Source organism: Rhinopithecus bieti, unplaced genomic scaffold (genome assembly GCF_001698545.2).
Source record: "Rhinopithecus bieti isolate Rb0 unplaced genomic scaffold, ASM169854v2 scaffold_19482, whole genome shotgun sequence".
NCBI lineage: Eukaryota > Metazoa > Chordata > Mammalia > Primates > Cercopithecidae > Rhinopithecus > Rhinopithecus bieti.
In genome coordinates this window covers 1,639,604-1,664,445 of record NW_016809768.1, presented here as the reverse complement: position 1 = coordinate 1,664,445, position 24,842 = coordinate 1,639,604, and the positions used below count along the sequence as shown (strand labels likewise).

General features: G+C 44.6%; 1 protein-coding gene across 1 annotated transcript in view; it reads right to left on the bottom strand.

Moving 5' to 3' along the window:
* Positions 1–23,348: 23,348 nt before the first annotated feature.
* DRC11 (dynein regulatory complex subunit 11) overlaps positions 23,349–24,842 on the bottom strand; it is a 172,333-nt gene continuing 170,839 nt past the window's right edge. Inside the window, 1 exon segment of the mRNA XM_017890381.1 lies at positions 23,349–23,983. Coding sequence (XP_017745870.1) covers positions 23,855–23,983 — 129 coding nt within the window. The 3' untranslated portion in view covers positions 23,349–23,854.

Here is a 24,842-nt window from a genome sequence, read left to right as displayed (position 1 = left end):
GGTCAAGCGAGACTGGTCTTTTTGTTTAAATTAGTTATTTTTTTTAGACAGAGCCTCACTCTGTTGCCAGGCTGGAGTGCAGTGGTACAATCTTGGCTTGCTGCAACCTCCACCTCCTGGGTTCAAGTGATTCTCCTGCCTTAGCCTCCCAAGTAGCTGGGATTATAGGTGCCCACCATTGTGCCTGGCTAATTTGTATCTTTAGTGGAGACGAGGTTTCCCCATGTTGGCCAGGCTGGTCTCAAACTCCTGACCTCAGGTGATCCACCTGCCTCGGCCTCCCAAAGTGCTGGGAATATAGGTATGAGGCATGGTGCCTGGCTGAAACTGTATTAATTTGGAAATACAAGCAATGCAATCATATTCTCAATCAAAATTATAGCATTCAATGTTCCTGGTTACCTAAGCAAACATAGGTGATAGGAGCCAGAAAAAATTAAAATAAATGAGAAAAACAGAGCCAGGCATGGTGGCTGATGCTCGTTATCCCAGCATTTTGGGAAGTTGAGGCGGGAGAATTGCTTGAGACCAGGAATTCGAGACCAGCCTGGGCAACACAGAGCGACCCTATCTGTATAAAAATTAAAAATTTAGCCAGGTGTTGTGGAGCACTCCTGTAGTGCCAGCTACACGGGAGGCTGAGAAGCGTCCATTTAAATTCTTTGTCTGTTTTTTTAAGTGGATTGCTTAGCTTGTCATTATTGAGTTTTAAATATTCTTTATATATTCTAAGTATAAGCCCCTTATCAGATACATGATTTACAAATATTTTCTTCTATCCTGTGGGTTGTTTTTCCACTTAACTTTTTTTTTAAATGTTATTAGGTGTGTTTGTTTATATCTACTTAAAGCAACAGAAAAGTAGCAAAATAAAAATCAGTAAAGTTGTACATTTTGAACATTGAGATTCTTAGACCTGGGATGAATCTTGAACTAGTCAGATGATTGGTTTTAGAGACTAAGCAACTGAGGTTTGGGGAGACCGAGTCTTGCCCAAGGTCTGTCTGTGCCTGTGGGTGGCAGGATTGGGCTTCACTGTTCTGTGTTTTTTTACCGTCCTTCTTTCCTGCTTCTTGTTTTGTTGCTTTAGATAAAGCATATGTTCCCTTTTATTTATTCTTAGTTTAAGGAATTATCTCTTGCTGATAACCTGTAGGGTTTTATCCAAACTGGTCAGTAGGAATATTTTAAAATGTTTTCTTTTTTTTTTTCTTTGAGACAGAGTCTTGCTCTGTTGCCCAGGCTGGAGTGGTCATGTGATTATAGCTCATTGTAGCCTTGAACTCCTGGCCTCAAGTAAGCCACCCGACGTCTGGGAATATGGCATGAGCCACCCCATCTGGCCTAAAAAGTGGTTTTCTTTGTGTCTATTTCTACATCTGTTTCCCTTTCACCAATTATGCAAGCAATGACTTGTTTCCTGCAAGACATAGAATCAAAGCATCCGGAAGTATTTTAGTTATTTTTTTTTCTTTTTTCTTTTTTGTATGTGTGTGTGTATGGGTATTTGAATCTTCACATAAACACAGATGAACTTGACTGGTCAAAGAAATTCCATGTTCTGGTGCATCTATATTTTAACAAAAGACCATTTGGGTTCCTTGCCTTTTTGCTGTCATGTACCCCTGTTTTTAAAATTATTTTCTCATATAGCCAGGAATGGGGAAGGCATGTCTACTGTCCATTTCTGACTCTGGCTTCCGTTACTTCTGAGAAATGGTGTGTCAGATTATAGGACAGTCACGTCATGAAAGAGCGTGGCCAATTCTTTGGGCTAGCACCGTACACCTGGCCTAATAGATCACTCTGTCAACTCCCGACGTTTGGCGTCTGAACTTTGCCCATAGAGGTGAGTGGTGGGTGAGCAACCACTCTCTGGTATGGAACGCATTGTTGTCTCTATACTTATCAGGTAACCCAAGCGCGGTGCCAATGTTTAACCCTGAATATTTAGAGCAGTGGGATAAAAAACTTGGACAGACACAGGTTTGCACTGATGGAAACAGGACTGTGATGTTGGGACCGATAGGAGAAGTAGGTTATCCCTTTTCCACAAGGTGGGCCCAACGATTGCAAGTAGGGACAATGATCGCATATGGCACCGTGGGCCATGGGAACTGGAGCCATGACATTCCTGAAAGGCCACCCGTGTTTATCTGCAGCCATATGGCCCATTGCCACTTAGGCCAGTGTCTTCACTTAATTTTACAAACATAAACGACACCCAGCTCAATCAGTTATCCTGCCCATGCCTCTGCTCAGACATAAGGACCATCACGAGAAAGCATATGGATAGGTCAGTGAAAACTGAATCCTAACCTCAGGGCTTCCCTTGGAAGTACCTGGCAGAGGCCACTGGAATGTATACACCTAGGCAAGCCCAGGGGTTTGGACATGTGGACAAAGACACACATGTACACATGCGTACATATGCACACACACCCATGCTATCACAACTTGGAAGCATTAAACCTCAAACGCAAATACAAATCTAAATGTATTATACCTTCATGATAGGGAATCAGAAAATACACAGAAACGGAAAATTATAAAACTACAAATAATCCTATATTCCTGTAATAACCACATTAATATTTTCCTTTATGACTTTTTCAAAGATAGCATCATACTTAACGTGTTTTGTAACACTCCTTTTCGTCGAATCATATATCATGGAATTTAAAATCAATAATAGAAAGAATAGATAATTTGGTAAACAGTATTGGGATGAATGACTTCCTTCATTGGAAAAGAAGTACAGTTAGATTCTTAACTAACAGCACACATATAAATATATTCCAGATGTATTAGCTAGATTTTAAATAAAACTATAAAAGTAATAAAGTAAAATAAAGGAAAATTTTAAAAAACTTTAGAGTGGGAAAATGAACAAACTTGATTAGGTAAAAATGACAGACATTTGTATGCAGATATTTGTATGTGGAATCAAAAGACAAAAGACAGACTAGGGGAGAACATTTAGATTTTATAAAACAACCAGAAAGAGTAATACTTTCAACATATGAAGAGGTACTCTAAGCTAATAAGACAAGGATATTCACAGAATATTCCAGAATATAGAAAAAAAGTTCAATCTCTATGAAAGTGAACAAGAAGCAAGTTAAAACAAATTAAATTATTGCCACATCAATATCTGAAATATCCAGGTCTGAAATTTGCTGAGGAAGCAGTAAGGAGGAGGGTATTCCAAAGATAAAATTCACAGGCTCCTGCTTTAAGGAAATTGGTTTATTATACCGCATTTTATAGAAGTTTTTTAAAAAGTTCTTGGATCATGAGCACTAAAGTTGGCATGTATTGCTATAGGCAAGGTGAGAGCCAGGGTGTTGACTGCTGGGAAGACCCTGGCATTCTGAGTGTTGTCTTTGCAAGACAGTTTTCCTGAGCAGAATACCAGCTTCCACCAGGTCCTGCTGACTGGGAAATGGATTTTACTTTATTTTATTTTATTTTATTATTTATTTATTTATTTATTTTGAGATGGAGTTTCACTCTCGTTGCCTAGGCTGGAGTGCAATGGCGTGATCTCAGCTCACCACAACCTCTGCCTCCTGGGTTCAAGTGATTCTCCTGCCTCAGCCACCTGTGTAGCTGGGATTATAATATGCACCACCACACCTGGCTAATTTCATATTTTCAGGAGAGATGAGGTTTCTCCATATTGGTCAGGCTGGTCTTGAACTCCTGACCTCAGGTGATCCACCTGCCTTGGCTTCCCAAAGTGCTGGGATTACAGGCGTGAGCCACTGCTCCCGGCCGGAAATGGATTTTAAATGGCAAGTGCTACTGAACTTTGTAGAACCCAATTGCCTCTCAGCCACCATATCTGATCCATCTCCATTAGGTTCCAGTTACTGTCCTCACTTTAGCAAATGCCTGAGCACCAGTGACTCAGTACACTTGAAATGAGCAAACTCAGGGACCCTGTGGGGTCTTGGTGTTTTAGCTGTCAGGGTACAAATCCACTGTAGCGTAGACTCCACCAGATGAATGGCGAATGTCTTAGTCTGTTCTGTGCTGCTACAACAAGATACCTGAGACTGGGTAATTTATAAAGAATAGAAATGTATTTCCCACAGTTCTGGAGGCCAGGAAGTCCAAGATCAAGGCTCTGACATCTGGTGTCTGGTGAGGGCCTTCTGGCTGTGTCCTCTCATGGTGGAAGGTGGAAGGGCAGGTGAGACAAACTCCCTTTGCCACGTCCTTTTATAGGGGCAGCTAACCCTGTTCATGTGAGAGGAGTCCCTATGGCCTAATCACCTCTTAAAGGCCCCACTTCTTAATACTATCACCTTGGCAACCCCTGAATTTTAGGGGGGACACATTCAAACCATAGCAGCTATCAAGCCATGGACAGGCAATTCAGTCGGCCGCTTATCTATTACGTCCTAGCTGCTCCCAGGCATGGTCCGTTCATAAGGGGCCTCTGACTGTTTGTCTGGTGGCAAGAACATCCACAATCTTCTCCAGTTTCTCCTCTTTCTGATTTTCAGGGAATAAGACTGGGTGTCTAAACAGAACTTCTGAAATCTTAATGTACATTTGAGTCACCTGGGGATGTCATAAACAGCACATTCTGATACAGTAGGTCTGGGGTGGAGGATGTGATCCTGTATTTCTAAGAGTGTTTATGGGAACCTGCAGCATCAATATCACCCAAAGACTTGTTAGAAATGCAGTGTCTTGGGGTCCTACCTTGACCCACTGAAACATAATCTGTATATTAACATGAGCCCCAGGAAAGTCAAAAGCACATCTAACACCAAGAGGCGCTGCTCAGGTGGAGGGTGCAGCATGGCACATATGGGATCCTGGAGCTGCAGGTGAACATCTCTCAGGCAACCAGTACATCACGTTCTGCCAGGTGCCCTCCCATGCACTGGGGCCCTAGTCAGTTTCTTTAAGCCCAGTCCGGATCTTCCATCATTTTTGCTTCCAGGTGACATGTGCGATCCACTGCTCTCTCTTCGTGATGTCTCCTGATGACATCTGCAGGGGCCCCCTGTGAACTCTTTCTAGTTAACAGGCATCTCTTTTGTGCAGTGAGCCTTCCTTTTGTGCAGTGAGCCTTCCTGTCCCCACTTACCAGCTTTGTCTTCCCTGCAATCCTAGGGGCCCTGGGCAGAGATGGGGTCCAGTGGGCAGGGTCTGAGGATGTTTTATTGACCTGCAGCTGTCTGAGAGCTCTCTGGGCGGTAGCAACGTGAGGCCACATCATGCTGTCCCTGCCAGCGCTCCTCCCCCTCACGGCTGTCGGGTGCTGGGCTCCTGGGGTAAAGTGCAGGGAGAGAGAATCTTAGGAGGTTTATTGGCCTAATAATGCCAGCAGGACACCCTGGATGATAGCGGTGTCATGTCCTCAACTTGTATCCAAGAAACCAGCTTTCAAGAAGATTTTATTGGCCCCAATATATTCATATCAGCCTCCCTCTCCTGATCCAGCTCCTCTTATCACCCCGACAATCTCCATTCCACAGGGTCTCACCCAGGCAACAGGAGGAGGACTCGGAAACTCCATCTTGTTCAAGGAGCCCTTGCACATCTTTCCACAGTCAGTGGAAGTCATTAGGATGTCACATTTCCAATGAGACATGTCACCCCACCCCACAATGAAACCAAATTAGATATGTCAACTGAAGTGTGTGTGTGTACCCTGGATGTGGCGGGGATGGCGGTTTGGTAAGGTCAAAATAACTGTCATATTCTAATATAACTGGCCAGGACAAAGATAAAGTCGTGGACAAACACACATTTATTTAGCTTTGGGGAAGGCATGTCAGATCCCTCATTCTAATAAGGAGAGAAGAAGGGGTCGATGTCAAATTTTCTATTCCTAAGCATTTCTTCCACATTCACTCAAATATGAAGCCTGTCTGGTTAATATCACACCTCTTCAGACATCGGGTCTCGCAGCCTTAACTTGCTAATATTATCCTGTGTGTAAATTATCACAGAGGCTCAGAGAGGTTATGTCTGTCCCACTGTATAATCGTCTCCTGTTCTGCCCCCGCTTCTTACACCATTGCAGCCCCGTCCTGTAATAAAGTGAGGGAAACGTTAGGCGGGATGGGGCGGGGTGATTGTGGGATAGAGTCTTCACTTGGCCATCAGAAATGTTTGTCCTCAGAGTCAGGTCCTTCCTCCTCACGTGAGTCCTTCCATCCCAAGCACACAGTACTGCCCACACTAAGCAGTCCTGTCCTTAGGGTTTTTGAGATTCAGGGCGGACACTTTCCGGTGGATTCGTCAATTCCTGGATTGTCAGTGCTCAGGGCTTGCCTCTTCAACATCCGGCAGGAGAAGAACCCGTACAGAGCACGCATCTCAAGCAGACCCCCTGGCTCCTAAGACAGTGCCCCAGGCTTAGAGGCACGTGGGAGGTGGAGCCTGCAAAAAACACCATCCAAAGGAGAGGGGAGGCCGCAAGGAGGGAGACGGCAGAGGCCAGTGCCTGCAGATCCCTGTCCCTGAGCCAGGGCTGTTTGAGCCACTCCCTTTAAAATGCTATTTTTAAAGCTTACTTTTAAGCCTCACAGTGACTTGTCAAGACAGCAACTTCCTGGCCCCCTTGCAGTTAGAAGGTCCTCTCCCCATTGCCCATTTTTGATTTAATTCTGGTGTTTTCCCACAGCCCAGCTCAGCATCCTAACAGTGGCCCAAAGGGTGGTGGCAGGGATGTCCTCTAGGATCATCTCAGGCAGGGGGTGTGAGGATGCCAGACTCTTTCAGCAACATTCTATGGAGCTGCCTTTCAGAAATGTTCATCCCACCAGTGATGAGGGCGTGGAATTAAACTCTAATGGAAGCATTTTCTCTACTCTCAATGTATTTGGAGTTCATTTCAGCTTTCCCCTGACAATAACTTCCCTGCTGCTTTCTTCTTCCCTTTTGTGTCCGGTGTGGCTGGGAGGTCCTGGGGCCTTTTAAATGCACAGTGACACAGGTGTCCTCATATGCTGTGGGGGCACAAGCATCGTAGTGTGCTTGCAGTGACACAGATGCCCTTGTGTGCTTGCAGTGACAGGCATTGTGTGCTTGCAGTGACACAGGTGTCCTCATGTGCTTGCAGTGATGCAGGCATCCTTGTGTGCTTGCAGTGATGCAGACATCGTGGTGTGCTTGCAGTGACAGGCATCGTGGTGTGCTTGTAGTGACAGGCATTGTGGTGTGCTTGCAGTGACAGGCATCCTTGTGTGCTTGCAGTGACGCAGGCATCATGGTGCACTTGCAGTGACACAGGTGTCCTTGTGCGCTTGCAGTGATGCAGATGTCCTCATGTAGTGATACAGACATTGTGCTGTGCTTGCTTTGCCAACTGAAAAGTGACCTGGGAGAGGGTGGAACCAGCCAGTGTCTGGGTTCCTCTGAAGGCATTTGCAGACACTGACAATTCAGGAAATGTCTCCAACCAGGCCTTGCTTCTCTCAGTGTGGAACATACCTGCCTTTGGGCAGTTCCTCTGATGGCAGGAATGATTGACAGGCATCCTCTGCTGGGGGTGTCCATCATCCAGGAGATCCCCCGTGGAGGGCTGGCAGGAGGCTGTGTCCCCTGGTCTATGACTTTTATTCTTCACCATCTTCTGCGTGTGTGAGCCTCCACGTAGCTGTGCCACTTTTGGGAACTTACCCAGCAGACTCAGATGCAGCAATACACAGAGATCTCTGCGTGGGGATTCTTGTGGCACAGTTGTGAGTGGCCCAGGTGGGCAGCTGTGGCAGCTCATGCTAGCACTGGTGTGTGATAGTGAGCTCTCTGTGGCCAGTGTGGGAGCTCTGCCTTCCATCCAGAAGGAACATGCAGCATTTGTCCTTCTGTGCTTGGCTAATTCTACTTAACATGGCATTCTCTAGGCTCATCCACATTGTTGCAAAGGAATTCATTGAGTTTTACGGTGGAATAGTGTTTCGGCTGTGTATATACCACATTCTTCTAGTCCATCCCTCCGTAGATGGACGCTTGGTTTGATTCCACACCTTGACTATTGTAAATAGTGCTGCAATGAACACAGGAGGGCAGGTATCAGACCACCACACTGTACTCCATAAATACGCACAATTATTATGCAACAGTTAAAATAAAACTTAAAGCAACAAAACAACAACCAAAAAGAAGGAACAAGTGCTTCTGATACAGGGGAGCTGTGAGTGGGAGCCTCCAGCTGTTGGGACCTCTGGGGTCCACCTTTAAGCCAAAGTCTTTCTCTTCCTTTCTGGGCAGCACCTGGCAGGTGATGAGAAGCCAAGAGAGAAGGTTGGTGGCTGATGACCAGGTGAGACCCACAAGAGAGGCATCAGAATACACGTGTTACCTGCGCTGCATGTTTCCTACAGGACATAAGCAGCCGCACAGTGGCTGAGAACTCCCTCGTGGTGGCTCCCTGCTCCAGGCACTCCCTGAGTCTGCACTGTGCCCTGGCCCAAGTCCAGCCCTGTCAGTCCACACTTCAGAGCCACACCATGCATCACAAGGTCGATAGCCACTGGGGCCTTGCACAAAATCGGCCCAGTGAAAATGTTCATTAAATGAGTGTTTCTTTCAGCCCTAGTCCCCCTTCCTTCCCTTTCCACCAAGGCCAACCCCTCCCGAGAGGTTCCAGGGTCCCAAGGAAGAGACATCCCGTTTACTCACAGAGACATCCTGTTTACTCGCAGGTGGCCATTGCCTGCGAGCATTTGCAGAGTGGGTGGGAAGGCAGGGGCAGGAGGACGTGTGGAGGTCCCCCTAGCAGGCTCAAAACAGACATTCTTGACATTCTTTAAATATTTGTCCAACATTTACTTATTGGAGATGGCGAATAGCTTATTTCCTGTTAGCAAATAAATATACTCATCCACAAAATGCCATGTCTCCATCTTTATATTTAGAGTAAGAGATTTCTCACACACATGGGTCATCCTAGAGCATGTTCTTAATCTGGAAGTGATGGAGAGCAGTGCCTGCAAATCTCCACTTGAGGGCACTGTGACCCCAGTGCTGTGCTGGTGTCCCTTTCAACTGGACCCCTGGGCAGGTGCCCAACGGTCCATCTCCTCATCCAGCTCTCACTGTGCTCCTGGAGGACGGAGGGATGTTTCCAGCGTCACCAAGGAGGGAGGCCTTGAGTTGAGTGACCGGCATCTCTGCTTGGGCACCCTTGGCCACCGGAGGAGCAATGCTGGTAAGAAGAGCTGGTGCAAATCCCTGCAGGGCCGGCAGGCTCTCTGGTGCTGCCTGTGCACCCGTGCCTGCCCGCAGCTTGATCAGTGATGGGTGCAGGAGAGGCTGGGTCCACCTTCCTCACAAAGCAAAGGGTGTAGGGCAGCCTGGCCACCAGCAAGGTCACTGCTAAGCCTAGGAGGACAGGCCCATGAAGCAGCACTGGGCATCCTTTGCTGTCCGGTTGCCCCCTTTGCCTTGGTTGACCCTGGAAAGATCTACACTCCTCCCTTTCCTGGACCCAGGAGAAACGGCAGGAGCTGGCTTCACCACGGCCCAAGGTATCCCAAATCCAGATGCTAAGCATTTGGAGGACAACACAGAAACATCTGCAGAAGAAACCCAGTCCTGGCAGTCCAGAATTTCCTCCCCAAGTGGACATGGCACTGCCATGCCCCAGAGACATACAGGAAACCTCGACGGTTCCGGTTTCATCAGCTCGTTATTATCAGCATTATTTAATCCTGGTTGTGCCTTAATCCTTTCCCCTGTGTATGTGTGAGTATATATTATGCAAGATTCAAAGTCACTCGATGTCATGAGGAAAATAAAAAGACTCTCTGCATAGAGCAGAAATAATTTGCACAACCAACTTGGGGTAGAGTGTTCTCAAATGAACTCCAGTGGTCCCTGGGCTTTCAGAGGGCCAGGCAGGCACCACTGTCGAAGGGCTGCGTAACAAAAGGCCCTGGCTGGGTGCATTATAATTTGCTCCAACCAGTTCCAAAGTACTCAGATTTCCAGTGATGTGAAAAGAAATACTAATGTCACAGGACGTGGGCATTGTGCCTCATATAAATACACACACAAAAGCTAGGCAAGGGTATTTTGGATGTCTTGTTGGGGAGGATATAATTAAATTTCCCTTAGAGAACACTTTGAAGTCTGTGGCTCACTGTTTTATATAAAAGTTACTTCCCCATTCGCCGATCTGTCAGTTTAGAATTCTAGCCAATTGGGAAAGTTGCTGAGGGAGAATCAATTAGTTTCCACTTGGAGTAAAATCTATCTTTCAAGAGGGAGCTATCATGCCTGCTCTGGCTGTTTGAGTCAAGCATCAACCAATCTCACCTTCCAGGATGATACACTGTGCTCAGGGAGCCTTGGGGGTCCCATGGCCTAGTGTAGTTCTCTGCACAGCCCCCAGGTGTGTGCTGGGGGGAGGCATCGGTTTCCAGCTGGTATCAACTTCCACCCAGGCCTCACTGCCACACACACAATGAGATCTCCCCACCCCTCTGAGTCCCATACACACTGGAGCCTGGCAGGCAGGGCAAGCGCTGCACCTGGGTGGGTTGTGTTGGAGGTAGCAGGTGGTGGTGCTCACTCCACAGCGTCGGAGGCAGCGGGCAGAGCTCAAGCTCCCTGTGAGCTCGGGAATCTCCTGGCAGGTCCTATGTCTATCAGTTTCTCCCGATCCCAGGGAAGAGGCTCACCGTGGGGCCTTGCTCCTGCGTCTCATCAAGAGCGAGCCTTGCCCTTCACCTTCTGTCTCATTCCGGTCACATTTCTCCAGACATGGCCAGAACTGACCTTGCACTGCATCCAATATTCCTGTTTTCTTAGGATCCTGGAGGTCTGATGGTTGCTGTGGTAGCAGAGAGTGGTCCCAGTGAAGCAGATATTGGGGTACTAGGTTCAGAGCAGAGATAGTGCAGAGCACAAAGGGGACCAGCCGGGACAGGCAACACTGTGGGCTTGGCCAGCTGGATAGGGGTGCGTGTGTGTGTGTGTGTGTGTGTGTGTGTGTGTGTGTGTTGGGGCAGTTACTGGGCTCACTTTTGTCTCACTGGTCTCCTCTTTGAGAAAAGCTCATGCTTGGACACGCGATCCTAGGCTTTGGAGTGAGACAGGATGCTAAGCCAGGCCAGAGCGAGCAGTGGCTGCTAGTAGGGAATGCAGGTGAGGTTTGCAAAGGATGAAACTGTGCAACCCCTTTTCCTTCTATTTCTTCTCCTCTAGTGTTTTCATTCTACAGCTATGTTAAGGTGATGTGTCTCTTCACTTTCCAGGCCATTGTTCAGCTAAGTAGATACAAGCTTTTGTATTGTTTTCTATAATATTTTAAATCATTAATTGATTCCTTAAAACTCACATTTTCCATTGTTCAACAGGTTCACTTTTCAAAAACCTATCCTAAGATTCCAGATGTGCTCCCTAAGGACATATAGAGATAAGGATTTAGTACAAAAATTAAAATTAACATCAGGACTGAGACACCACTGAATCTGCTTTTCCACAATTACTCAATTTATGGAACTTTCAAAGCCATTTCAGTCTACCATGCCTTCACACAGAGCATTATAGTAGCCCAAACCTCCACTTTTGAATTGTGATCTAATTTCTTTTAATTTACGTGTGTACATCATAGTTCTTAAATATATACATATTGTATTCTAATTGCAAATGTAGTATGTATTATACAGGAAAAGCCTGTAAAGTGACAAAGAAAATAAGCATTCCCATGACTGATTTTGATATATGCCCCTCTAATTCTATATGCACATAAGTATAGCCTGAAATGCATGATTACCATATTTCATACTTGGAGATTAAGGAAAATCTTAATACCTATCGAGAGATAGATTTTCAGAAAAAAATGTATAGGTCTAAATCTATATAGTGAAAAGAAAAAAGAGTAAAAATTAATGAGTTAACTATCCTCAAGAAGTTAAGAAAAATAGCAGCAAGTTGAATCCCAAGAAATAGGAGAGAAATGATAGAGATAAGAGTAGAAATTAATAAAGTAAAAAAATTACAATAAAGACAGCCATCAAATCAAAAAATTGGCCCTCTGAATATTTATTTTTAAAGGAAAGATAAAGCACTGATGAAACTGATCGAGGGAAAAAGGAGAAAAGGCACAAATAACTAACATCAGAGAATTAAAAATAGGACAACATTTCAGGTCTTACAGGTATTAAAGCTAAAAACAACGTATAGTGAAAACTTTATGCTGATAAATTTGAAAATCTAGATGAAATAGACAAATTCCTTAAAAAACACAACTTACCAAAACTGACACTAGAAGAAATAGAAAATCTGAATAGTCTTAAATTCATTAAGAAATTAAAATCCTTTCTATACAGATGGATTTACTCATGAATGCTACTAAACCTTTAAGAAAATATAATACTAATCTTACAGAAATTCTTGCAAAGAACAGAAAAAGAAAGAATATTTTGCTACTGATTTTATGAGGTCTTGATATAAAGACCTAACAAAAATATTACAAGAGAAGAAAGTTATAAAACAAGTCTCATTTAAGAACATAGATGCAAATATTCTAATATTCTAAGCCAAATATTACTAAAGAAAATAAAATGATATATGAAAAAAATACACTATAAACATAACTTTGACTTGAAAATGCAACACTGGTTTAACCATTATCAATCAATCAATTATTACATATATATCAGGTAAAAAATTGTGACAATACCAAATGCTGATGAGGATGTGGAGAAAGTGGATCATTCATACGTTGCACCTGGGAATGTAAAATGGTACTACCATTATGGAAGACGGTTTGACAGTGTTGACAGTTTCTCATAAAGCTAAACATACATAGAACCAGCAATTGCACTCTTGGGCCCTTATCTCAATTTTTCACTGAAAACATATTCACACAAAACCTGTACAGAAATCCTCATAGCAACTTTATTTGTAACAGCTAAAACTTGGAATGAGCCCAGATGTCCTTCAACAAGTGAATGGTGAAAAAAACTGTGATGAATCCATACCGTAAAATACTATCAAACAATAAAAAGCCATGAACCTTTAATACATGCAACAACATGGGACTTATTCCCATGGAATTATGCTGAGTGAACAAAGCCAATCCTAAGAGGTATCGAACTGTTTATTCCATTTATATAACATTTTTAATATGACGCAATTTTAGAAATGGAGGACGGATTCTTGGTTGCCAAGGGTTAAAGGAAGAGGAGTAGGAGGGAAGTAGATGTGGTTAGAAACGGGCAGCATGAGAGATCCTTGTGGGGTTGGAATTGTTCTTCTGTATCTTGGCTGTGCTCATGGATACACAAACCTGAGAGGATGATAAAACTTAATACATACATATATACACACACAAATGAGTACAAGGAAGACTGTAGAAATCTGAATAAAATTGGTATATTGTATCAGTGATATTATACTATAATTATGCAAAATGTTACCATTGGGGGAGACTGGGTAAAACCTATGTAGGATCTCTCCATATTATTTAAGTATGTGAATCAATAATTATCTCACTAAAAACTCAATTAAAATCATTCAGTAAAATCAACCATGGTAACAAAAGGAGAAAGTCACATAATCATCTTCATTGAGGCAGAAAGAGTATCTGCTACAAGCCCACATCCATACATGATAAACATTGTTAGCACATGAAATGTGATAAAGTATAGTTTCAAAACTTTGTACTAACTGATAAAATGTTGAACATTTTCCTGCTGAGGTCTGAAACAAGGATGTCTTGTATGATCACTTCTAGTCAACATCATAACTAAATGGCCAAGCCAGGGCAATAAAGCAAGAGAAACAAAAAGCTATGAGAATTGCAAACAAATAAATAAAACTGTCATTTGCCAAAGGCAATATGCCTATGGATGTTTAAAAAACACCATAGAATCTAAAACTAATTAAAATTAGATAATAAGTTTGGCTTGTTGCTGGATATACAACCAATTCAAAAAGTCAATTTTATTTCTATATACCAGCAACAAACAAGTATAGAGGAAAACTTCAAAATGTAATTTATAATGGAAAATTATCAAATACCTCAAAGTGAATCTAAGGAAAGATGTGTAAGATATGTAGACAGAAAATTACAAAACATCATTAAGAAAATTTAATGGCTAAAACAAATGCTGGGAAATATCACTTTCATGGACTGGAAAACTCAATAATGTAAAGATGTCTGTTCTTCTCAAACTGATCAATATAATTTACATTAAAATATTAGTTTTTTGGTGGAAATGCCTAAGCTGATTATAAATTCCTTTAGAAGTGCAAAATGTCAAGCATGTCTAAGATACTTTGGAGAAAAAGAAGGTGGGATGACTTACTCTATGGATGCAAACCATTATTGTAAAGCTACATTGCTCGAGTCAATGTGATATTGGCAGAATGATAGATGCAGTAGATCAGAATAGAGGATTCATAAGCAAATCACTGCCTACATAAACACTTGTTTCCATTGTTGTTGTTTTTAAATACTTGTTTTTAATGATAGAGGGCACTGAAAAGAAGTGGGAAAAGAACAGTCTTTTCAATAAATGGTGTTGGGTCTTTGGGTCAATCACATATTCATATGGCTATGAAATAAAACTTGAACCATGAACAAAGATCAATTCCAGGCAAACTGGCAGATATAAATGTGATAAGTGGAACAATAAAGCTTCTGAAAAGGGGAGAAATAGGAACGTTTTCACACCATTGGTGGGAATGTGAATCAGTTCAACCATTGTGGAAGACACTGTGGCAATTCCTCAAAGATTTAGAACTGGAAATACCATTTGACTCAGCAATCCCATTACTGGGTATATACCCAAAGGAATATGAATCATTCTATTATAAAGATACATGCATGTGTATGTTCATTGCAGCACTATTCACAATAGCAAAGACATGGACTCAACCCAAATGCCCATCAGTAATAGACTGGATAAAGAAAATGTGGTACATATACACCATGGAATACCATGTAGCCATAAAAAGGAATGAGATCATGTCCTTTGCGGGGACATGGATGAAGCTGGAAGCCATTATCCTCAGCAAACTAACGCAGGAACAGAAAATCAAACACTGCATATTCTCACTTATAAGTGGGAGCTGAAAGATGAGAACACGGACACATGCAACACACACTGGGGCCTGTCGGAGGACAGTGGGTTTGGGGAGAGCATTAGGGAAAAGAGGGAATGCATGCTGGGCTTAATACCTAAGTAATGGGTTGATAGGTGCAGCAAACCACCATGGCACACATTTACCTATGTAGCAAACCTGCACATCCTGCACATGTACCCAGAACTTAAAATAAAAGCTTCTGAAAGCTGTTAGCAACAATAGTGTCATAATCTTGAGGCAGGCAAAGAACTCTTACATAGGACACAAAAAAACTGTAACCACAAAGACCAAGTTGATAAGCCAAATTACCTTAACATTAAGAATTCATTTTCTTTTCTCTCTCTCTCTCTTTTTTTTGAGATGGACTCTCACTCTGTTGCCCCGGATGGAGTGCAATGGTGCGATCTTGGCTCACTGCAACCTCTGCCTCCGGGGTTCAAGTGATTCTCCTGCCTCAGCCTCTGGAGTAGCTAGGATACAGGCACCCACCACCACACCCAGATAATTTTTGTATTTTTAGTAGAGATGGGGTTTCACCATGTTGGTCAGGCTGGTCTCAAACTCCTGACCTCAGGTGATCCACCTGCCTTGGCCTCCCAACGTGCTGGGATTACAGGCATGAGCCACTGCAAGAACTTTCATTAAAAGACACCATTATGACAGTGAGATGGAAGCTAAAGAGTGGGAGACAATATTCACAACCGTGCACCTGCAAACAGCTTCTCACTAAAAGTATAAAATTAATAAGAAAGAAATAGACAACCCAATGGAAAAATAGACAACCTACTCAGCAGGGGTTTTATTAAAAAGTACGGTAATATTCAAATGATCACTACTCATATGAAAAGATGTGCAACCCAGTAGTCATTAGGAAAGAGGAAATTAAAGCCATTGTGTGATAGCACACACTCCAGAGTGGGGACAATGAAAACGGCTGACCACACCACGTTGGGAGGATGTGGAGCAGTGGGAGTTTGCATGCATTGCTGGTGGCAGGGAAAGTGGAGCAGCCACCTCAGTAAACTTGGTGGCACTGCGACCACATGTGATGATGCTCTGGGGTGAGCAGTTGTCTTCCTAGGCATATACAAACAGTAATGTGTGCACATGTGTGTAGAGAGACAGACACACATGTCCACAGCAGCATCATTCATAATAGCCCCAAATTGAAGAAAAATGATAGGCACTCGGCTGGGCACTGTGGCTCAAGCCTGTAATCCCACCACTTTGGGAGGCCGAGGCAGGCAGATCACAAGGTCAGGAGATCGAGACCATCCTGGCCAACATGGTGAAACTCCGTCTCTACTAAAATACAAAAAATTAACCGGTCATGGTGGTGCACACTTGTAGTCCCAGCTACTCAGGAGGCTGAGGCAGGGGAATCGCTTGAACCCGGGAGACAGATTGCAGTGAGCTGAGATCGCGCCACTGCACTCCAGCCTGGTGACAGAGTGAGATTCCATCTAAAAAAAAAAAAAAAAAGGCTTTCATTAACAGTAAAATAAGAAGACTAAGTGTGGCATCTACAAGGAGACACTATACAGTGATGGAAGTGGATGAACTGCAGCTGTGTGCAAGGCTGCAGGAGTCTCACAAGCATAACATTGGCTAGAAGAAGCCGGACAGAAACGAATACACACTCTTTACTTACATGTACATAAAGTTCAAACCCAGCTAAAAGTAACCCAGCATCCTAGGATACTAGGAATCAGGACAATAGTTGCCTTTGCAAATGGAGAGGGCAGTGATCAGGAGAAGGGCTTCTCAGGAGCTGGGAGCATCTCCACTTTACATGTCAGTTGTTGAGCCCTTTTCTGTGCTTGTGTCTTAATTCAACAAAAGCATACATGTTTACACCCCTCTCATGGATACTTACATTTTTCTAAAAGACGACTAGAAAGATTTATTTCAAAATAAGGAGTCTGCAATGGCGTCTTCAGGCACAATGAGTGCTACGGTTTAAGTATCTGTCCCCTCCAAAACTCACGGCCCCTGGCATGTGGAGTGCCTCTATCTGAAGAACAAGAGGAACTCAGAGCTAGAAGCCTCTTTATGGGGATCACTCCAGGTCTTTTATTGATGAAGAAATAAATATGGCTTCCTGGGGTCCCCTGGAAGGGTCCCAGATCACCCCTCATTCAGTCTCCATCCTGCTCCTCCCAGGCAGACACGGTCTCACGGTGCGGTGCAGGGGAGCCGCGCTGTGTCCTGGAAAGTTCATTAGCTTGTAAAGTGGCGCAGCGCTTCTGGCCTGTTGCCGGTCCACGCCGCTTTCCTTGGGTGCAGCAGGGCCCCCCACCCGCCCTCCTTGGGCCCACGGTGCAGCTGGGAGCCACGGTGTCTGCGTCAGCCTTTCCTGCCGCAGCTGGGGGCTCCTCTGACTCCCACGGGGAGCAGGAAGCTGCTTTCCCGGTGCGCTCGGTGTAAACAGTAAACACATCCCAGCACCTGCCAGGCCTCCCCGTTCTGCTGCTCCTGTCCCTGCCGCAGCCCTGGGAAGAGGCTTGAGGCCCAGGGGTGTGTGTGCAGGTCACCAGCATCTGCTGTGAGCCCACCGAGGAAATAATGGCAGCTGTGGGACTACACGCATGCCTGTATGTGCATGCATGGGTGTGAACACGTGCATGTGTGGGGTGATGTGTTTGGACGTGTGGGATGCGTATATGCATGTGTATGTGTGCCTGTATATGTATATATGTATATGAGTGTGTGTGTAGGGAGTGGTCCATGTCTGTTGTGTGTGTTTGTGTGTACATGTACACATGTGTATTTATGTACCGCATGTGGTTTGTGTATATAGTTTGTGTTTGTATGTGTGCATGTGTTTATGTGTGTAGTGTGTACAGATCACATTGTGTACATGTGCATACGTCGTGTTCTGTGTATATGGATGCCCTGTGTGTGTGCATGCATGTGTATATGCTGTACATGTGTGTGTATGTGTGCGGCCAGATTGACCCAAGGTCACTCAGAAGGTTTGTGAAATTAGCTCAGCCCAGCGAGTTTTCCATAAAGCCACAACCCTCTTGATAGCACCCGGCTCATCTTCCTTTCCAGACAGGTAGGGAGCGAGGCCTGAGGAATGGTGGGCACCAGGCTGGCCAAGGGCTCCAGAGGTGGAGCCAAGGATATTCAAGAGGTGGTGGACAGACGTGCAGGGCACCCCCAAAGTGGCCCCAGCAGGAGAAACAGAGCAGAGTGAAATGAGAAGAAGGGTGGTGGGAGGACCTGGAGAAGGGCCCCAGCTTTTTTGGGGCCCCAGGGGCTTCTCACAGGACCCTTCTGCCATGCCTCTCCTCCTTCATCACAGCCTGCACTTCCATTCCAGGAAGGTAGAGCCCGCCCCCATGGCACCTGTTCTGCTGGGCAGGGTCTGCTTTGGGCACTCAGCAATAACTGAACAGCAGGCAGTGTTCACTGAGAATGTGCCCTCGTGCCAGGCATTGTGCCAGGTACACAGCTCAGTTTACTCCTCACGATAGCCCAGGGAGGCAAAGATGAAATGCACATCCAGGGAGAACGCTGTGTGCTGAGCTGGGACTTATCCAGGCTCTGCCCAGGATGCAGCTGGGATGAAGCCTGAGTTAGGGTCAGTCAGAACCTTGCTGTAAACCACTAGAGTTGACTGAAGAGACTACATTTCTAGGATGCTTAATCTCTTGACCAAAAAAAGGTAGTGTTTGTTTGCCACGCTGAGGAACTGGATTAATGGCCTTGGGAACTCTGACAGTCACCTGTCAACAAAACCAGTATGCAGTGGAGAGGCCAGAACCTACCCCGCACTCCTGGGTTCCCAGTTGCCTCCCCAAAGCTCAACGTGAGAAACTCACTGAATATCTATAAAGCAATAAACACTTACTGATTGTACCTCTTTGCCAGGGGCCTTGAACACACTATCTTGGGTGATTATATAGGCGGTAGGTGCAGCTGTTAAGAAGAGCCAAAGAATCAGAGAGACCTGCCACTTCATCACGAACTCTCAGATTCTCCATCAGAAAAGCGTTCTTGCAGGGATGAAGCCTTTTCATCCCTGTGTCCTGGGATGGAACTCCTGATCCCTCAGCCTAGGTAGGGTTTCCTCTTCCTCATGTTCACTGCATGGATCTGGCCTTGCACATTTATTTATATGTCCATTTTCTTAATGTGTCCTTCCCCCTTAGACTGCAAAGCAGCTCACTCCTGCATCCTCAGCCCCTAGCACTGTGCACAGCACACAGAGAGTGCTCCGTGACAGAACTGGAGCATGAGCCAGAAAACCACTGCTGTGCTGCAACTGTGAATTCGAACGCAGCAGAATTGTTAGGGGGTCGACCCTGCATTGACGAATGAATGATTCTAGTGGTGGAGGTTTCAGGTGCCTTCACACACACATTTTGGGCCAATGTCCTTTTAGTTTCTCACATCCTGTTGCTTGTGCGGCTGCCAGCTTTGTTTGCAACCCACAGGCTTTGTCTCCTTGGGTTCGTTTAGCATCATTGCATGCTTCTCTTCAATTCAAGTCTTAAGACTTTCAAGGTCAGGACAAGCCACTTACGCCGTGGCTTGGGTTCCATAGTATCATTAGAGGCTAAAAATCATGTCACTCCTGTGAAACAGCCCTGTGACCACCTACCACAATTATGGCCTTCGTATTAAATGTGGCTATGTGTTTAAAAAGGGTCTCAAACAGAGATTCTTCAGCATCAGGGCGTTTTCAGTTTGCTGTCTCTGAAGCTGTTTGGTGAAGCTCCGACAGCCCCGGTCTCAGGAGCATCTTTTCAGCATGCCCTGGCATTGGTTTTGGACCTGGGACCTACTTATTCCTAAATGCAGAGCCACCTGAGAGCTCAAATTGCACTTGAATCAGACTCCATCCCGCAGAATGCTCCCTTAATGAGGGTTAATGGTATTAATTACCGTCCCCTCCACTTCAGAACGTGCTCAAGAGGAGCTAATTGTCACATAATGGCCCAGGGCAGCGGAGGCCCTAGCAGAGGTCTGAGGAGTCCTCAGATCCCTCCGCAGGTCCAGCCCCGCCATCGCTTTCCTCCCATTTCCTCCTTCCTCTCCATGTCAGATAAAAGTGGGAGTTTCAGGGCATGGCGGTCTAACCTTCCAGGACTCTGGGTTTTCAGCATGGATGGTGAATAGATTCACAGTTTGCTGACCTACTCCGTGGATGACAAGGAACCATGCCCTTGCCTGCCGCGTCGGTGTGACCAGTGCCTCTTTACAGGACAGTCTGTCAATAGCTACCCAAATGAAAGACAGAGGTAATTTGGCCCAGTAATTTCCCTTCTAGGAATTAATCCTACATCCTTTTTTTTTGGTATACACCCATGAAGACTATGTAAGGGCACTTATTACAGCAAGTATGGACTAGCAGAAGGGTGGAAATAATCTCAATATCTGTCAGAGTGGACTGATTAAATAAATGATGGTGTATCTATAAAGTGGGGTAGTATGCAGAGAATACAAAATGAGGCCCGTCTGTATGTGCTGATATTGAACAATATTCAAGTTACAGAATTAAGCAAAAACAGCAAGAAGCTTTTAACAGTATATATGTTCTAATGGCATGTTACCATTTGTGTAAAACACGCAGAATATGAGTATGTGTGTGCGTGTATCTAAGCGTATCTACACCCCCTCTCCACACCCACTCACATACAAAGCAGCAGGCTGTGATTTAAATACCAGCATGTGCTGAGCTATGGCATATTGGTTCTGGTGGACTTTGCGGTGACAGACAAAGGGTCCTCTGATCCATGGGCAGCGGAAAAGTGTATGCATCTTTGGCTGAGAGGCGGGGCTGGCTGACACTAGCCAAGATTTCAGACAGAGCTCATGGCCCCATGTGTGACAGGGCAGGAGCACCGACATCTCAGACAGTTCCAGCTCCCTTTCTAGCCTCTTGCATTTCAAGGATATCACTTCTCTTCTAACTGCAAGCAGCCAGAAAGAGTAGAGAGTAACACCCATATAAGACAGCTCGGGCACAGAGGGTGGGAGGAAAGTCTCTTGGGTAACCAACAAACTTCACACTCATACAACGGGCCCCAGTAAAACAATGGACCCTAATAAGTACATTCCTTTCCCTTTAGGTGCGCTAAGATAGGGAAGCTAAAAGCAGGCTCGGTGGGTATGCCTGCAGCTGCAGAAGATGTATGGGAACAGACACACAACTCTCCCTCCCAGATAAGTGGGACAAAAAGACACAGAAACATTCCAAACCTGTGATAAGCTCTCCTGCCCTAAACCTTGAAATACTCTTGGTCTGTAAGAGAGCATGCCTCTGACCTAACTCAGCCAGAAGCCCCTCTTAGGTTTATTCTCCAAAATCAACCTGTCTTTGACTGTTGAGCTGCTTTTCATGTTTCTTTCCTCTTTCTTTAATTCTTACATTGTGGAAGTAGAGCACAAACCTAGCATTGGGCAGGGCAGGAAGCCATCCTTTGGGAAAAGGCTGAGTGAGGCCCTGGAAATCACGTCTCCATGTTAGTGTGCTGGGAAAAAGGGAGTGAGCATGTAGAAAGGATATTTACGATATCTTTACCAATTTTTTTTTTTTTTTTTTTTGAGGCGGGTAGTCTCGCTCTTGTCGCCCGACTGGAGTGCAGTGGCCAAGGATCTCAGCTCACGGCTAGCTCCGCCTCCCGGGGTTTACGGGCCATTCTCCTTGCCTCAGCCCTCCCGAGTAGCTGCGGACTACAGGCACCCATCACCTGTCGCCGGCTTAGTTTTTGTATTTTTAGTAGCAGGACGCGCGGTTTCACCGTGCTTAAGCCAGGATGGCTCTCGATCTCCTGCACCTCGTGATCTGCCGTCTCGCCGCCTCCCAAAGTGCTGGGATTACAGGCTTGAGCCACCGCGCCCGGCCATCTTTACCAATTTTTAAACTTAAGTTACTCTAACGCCATCCTGCCCAATACACCAGTCACACCAGCCACGTGTGGCTATTTAAATGAAAATGAACATTGAATAAAATTAAAAATTCAGTTATTCAGTTGCACCAGCCACATTTTGAGTGCTTAGTAGCCTGGTAGATTAGTGTGACCCCTACTGGGAGATCACAGGTCTAGAACTTTCCATCATTGCAGAAAGTTCTATTGGATGGTGCTCTAAAGCATATGTATCAAGTTTCCATCACTTCATTACTGTTTATTAAATGTTACCTGCACAGGTTTTTATGAGTTCTGAAAAAGTGTGCTTGTCATGAAACTAAGATCAAGTGAAATGGTATTTTAAAAAATGGTTTACTTTTACCCTCATATGTTTCATTTCTTTGCGGTGCAGATCTCGTTACTTTGCAATGGACATCAAATCCTAGAGCCCTGATGTTCTCTTCTTGGGCCGTAAGTGGGGTCTCATGACATGTGAAAGGATCTTGGCAGAACCATCTTGGAGACATGAATGTGAAATCACTCTGGGATGTTAGGGTGGGGAGTCTGCCGTTTCTCAGGCCACCCTGGGCTTTGGCTAGACATAGTCTGAAGTGGGTAAGGGGAGTCTGTGGAAATTGGGGCACTTTTGGTAATGAGAAGGCAAATCTGTGCAGGGCACCCTGAAGGCAGCAGTTTGTTTGAGAGGACACTCAGGAGGAGGATGACTTCATGGGGAGTGCGGAACTGTCCGGGCACATCAGCCTGTGACTGTCTCTGTCTGTCCCAATTTGTGTCAGTCTGCTGTGTACAGACACAGGCTGGGGGTGTGCCGGTGGTCAGAAGACACCTGGAAACCATGAACCTTCTTGGCCATTGGTGATCCAAGCCACTGGGAATCCTGGTAAAACTCGGATGCCTGACCTGGTCTATGCAGTGTGAGAGTTTATGAATTTCTGTGGTCTAACCCCAAACTGTCAGACAGGGTATTCTTAAAATTCAAGTTAAATTCATCCCATCTCAATTGAAGTCTACTTCCTCTGATTGAGTTCTTACCATAATTCAGAAGTGGATTACTTGCTATCTTCCACCAATAACCTTTCACATCCTCACACAATTTAAATTTCTCTTTTGAGCTTTCCCTACTCTTTAATCTTTTTCTTATTTTCCCTGTTTTATTTCTTCATGTAGGCTTTCTCTTCTCTGCATTTACCCCATTTTATGCCATGGTTTTCATCCAGTCATTGGCCTGACAATTTTTCAGTCCTTCCAACGAGGACTAGGTGGGGCTGATGATGTCCAGGCCCCAATATGAACAGTGGGACCTGGACTTCAGCTATCTCAACTTCAAAATTAGGATGTTGAAACAGTTCATTTGTAAGATCCTATTTTAGTTCCAGCAACCAAATTACTGAGTCAGTTCAAGGACAACAGCTTTATTTCATTATATAAAATCTATTACTAGAGCAAAGAATTAATTTATTAAAATAGATGCAAGACACTATACAGTATACATCCATTAATAAAAAGCTAGTGTACTGATGATATACTCATTGCTTGCTAATTGTCAAACTAGAATATTCTTTAACTGTCACATTTTAAATTTGACAACTAGTACTGATGACAGGAAGAGTCCAACTTGGAAAGACTGTGGAGGGCGTCAAGAGTGAATTTCAGTTATATACAAACTTGGCGTGGATTAAAGCTATGGAAAGTTGTGATGAACGCCCAGCTAGGTGTCCAGCCTGGGAAAGGCATAACAGCACACGCAGTGGTTAGCGGGTTTGCGGCATCAGCTCACCTGCAAACTGCTAAGTTCCTTCCCCTGAGGGCTTCCTCAGGTGGGCAATGGTGAATCTTTTCTTTGGCGAGTTGGGGTCCTCTCCATCCCAGAGACTCAAGCATGGTTCTTCAGAAAGGCATTACTTTTTCTTTTTTGCCTTTTTCTCTTTCTTTTCTTTCCTTTTCCCTTTGTCCTTTGCCTTTTCTGTGCTGCCTCCTGTTATTGCCAAGGCTCGTTTTTTACCGAGAGGGGTTTTGGCATACCAGTTCTGAAATACAATAGAAGTTTCGGAAAAGGTCACAATGATACCAATTCACCGCAATACTCTTAAAAATAAAGAAAAGCCTGCTAAGCAGGAAGGGGCAAGCAGCCATTGTACTTTGGGCATTTAAGGTATGCTTAATGCAACCTCTTTCTCAGTGGGTTTTCCAGCCTGTTTTTCTGCATGATTTGAAACTTCAACCTGTATTTCTGCATGATTTGTTAACTCAGGGAGTTAACAATTTCAGAGAATCGCAGGCTACATCTAACCAGCAATCCTTCCCAACAAAGTCGTCTATTTTCCGGGCATCCTACTGTGTCCTGGGGTTGGGTTTTCTTGGGAATGTGAAGGGTGCTCATGGTTCACATGTGGCCATGTTCAATGAACAATGGACGGTCATTCAACTACTCTGGGGGAGGTGCTGCTGAAACCACGGTAGAAATAATGAAGCCCAAATACCAACCAAGAACTTAGTGATTGTAACTGGCCCCACAATGGCATTTTTCTCAACCTTTGCATTTTATTTGAAACCTAAGAAACATTTGGGTTTATAAACTTTATAATAGCAATATTTCATTGCAGGATTATATTACGTGTTATTTATCAATTATCCTAGTAATGGATATATGACATCTGAATTTTTGGTTATTATGAAGAATGCTGAAGTTCACAATTTTTACACCTCTCCTTGTACCTATGTGAGAGAACTTCTTTAGGGCACATACGTAGAAATAGAACTCCTGGGGTTGTAGGGAATGAATATCTTCCATTTTACTTGATATGGCTAAATTGCTCTCTGAAGTGCTGTCAGTGGGAAACTCTCTCAGTCTTTGTATTTTTTTTTTTTTTTTTTTTTTTTTTTTTT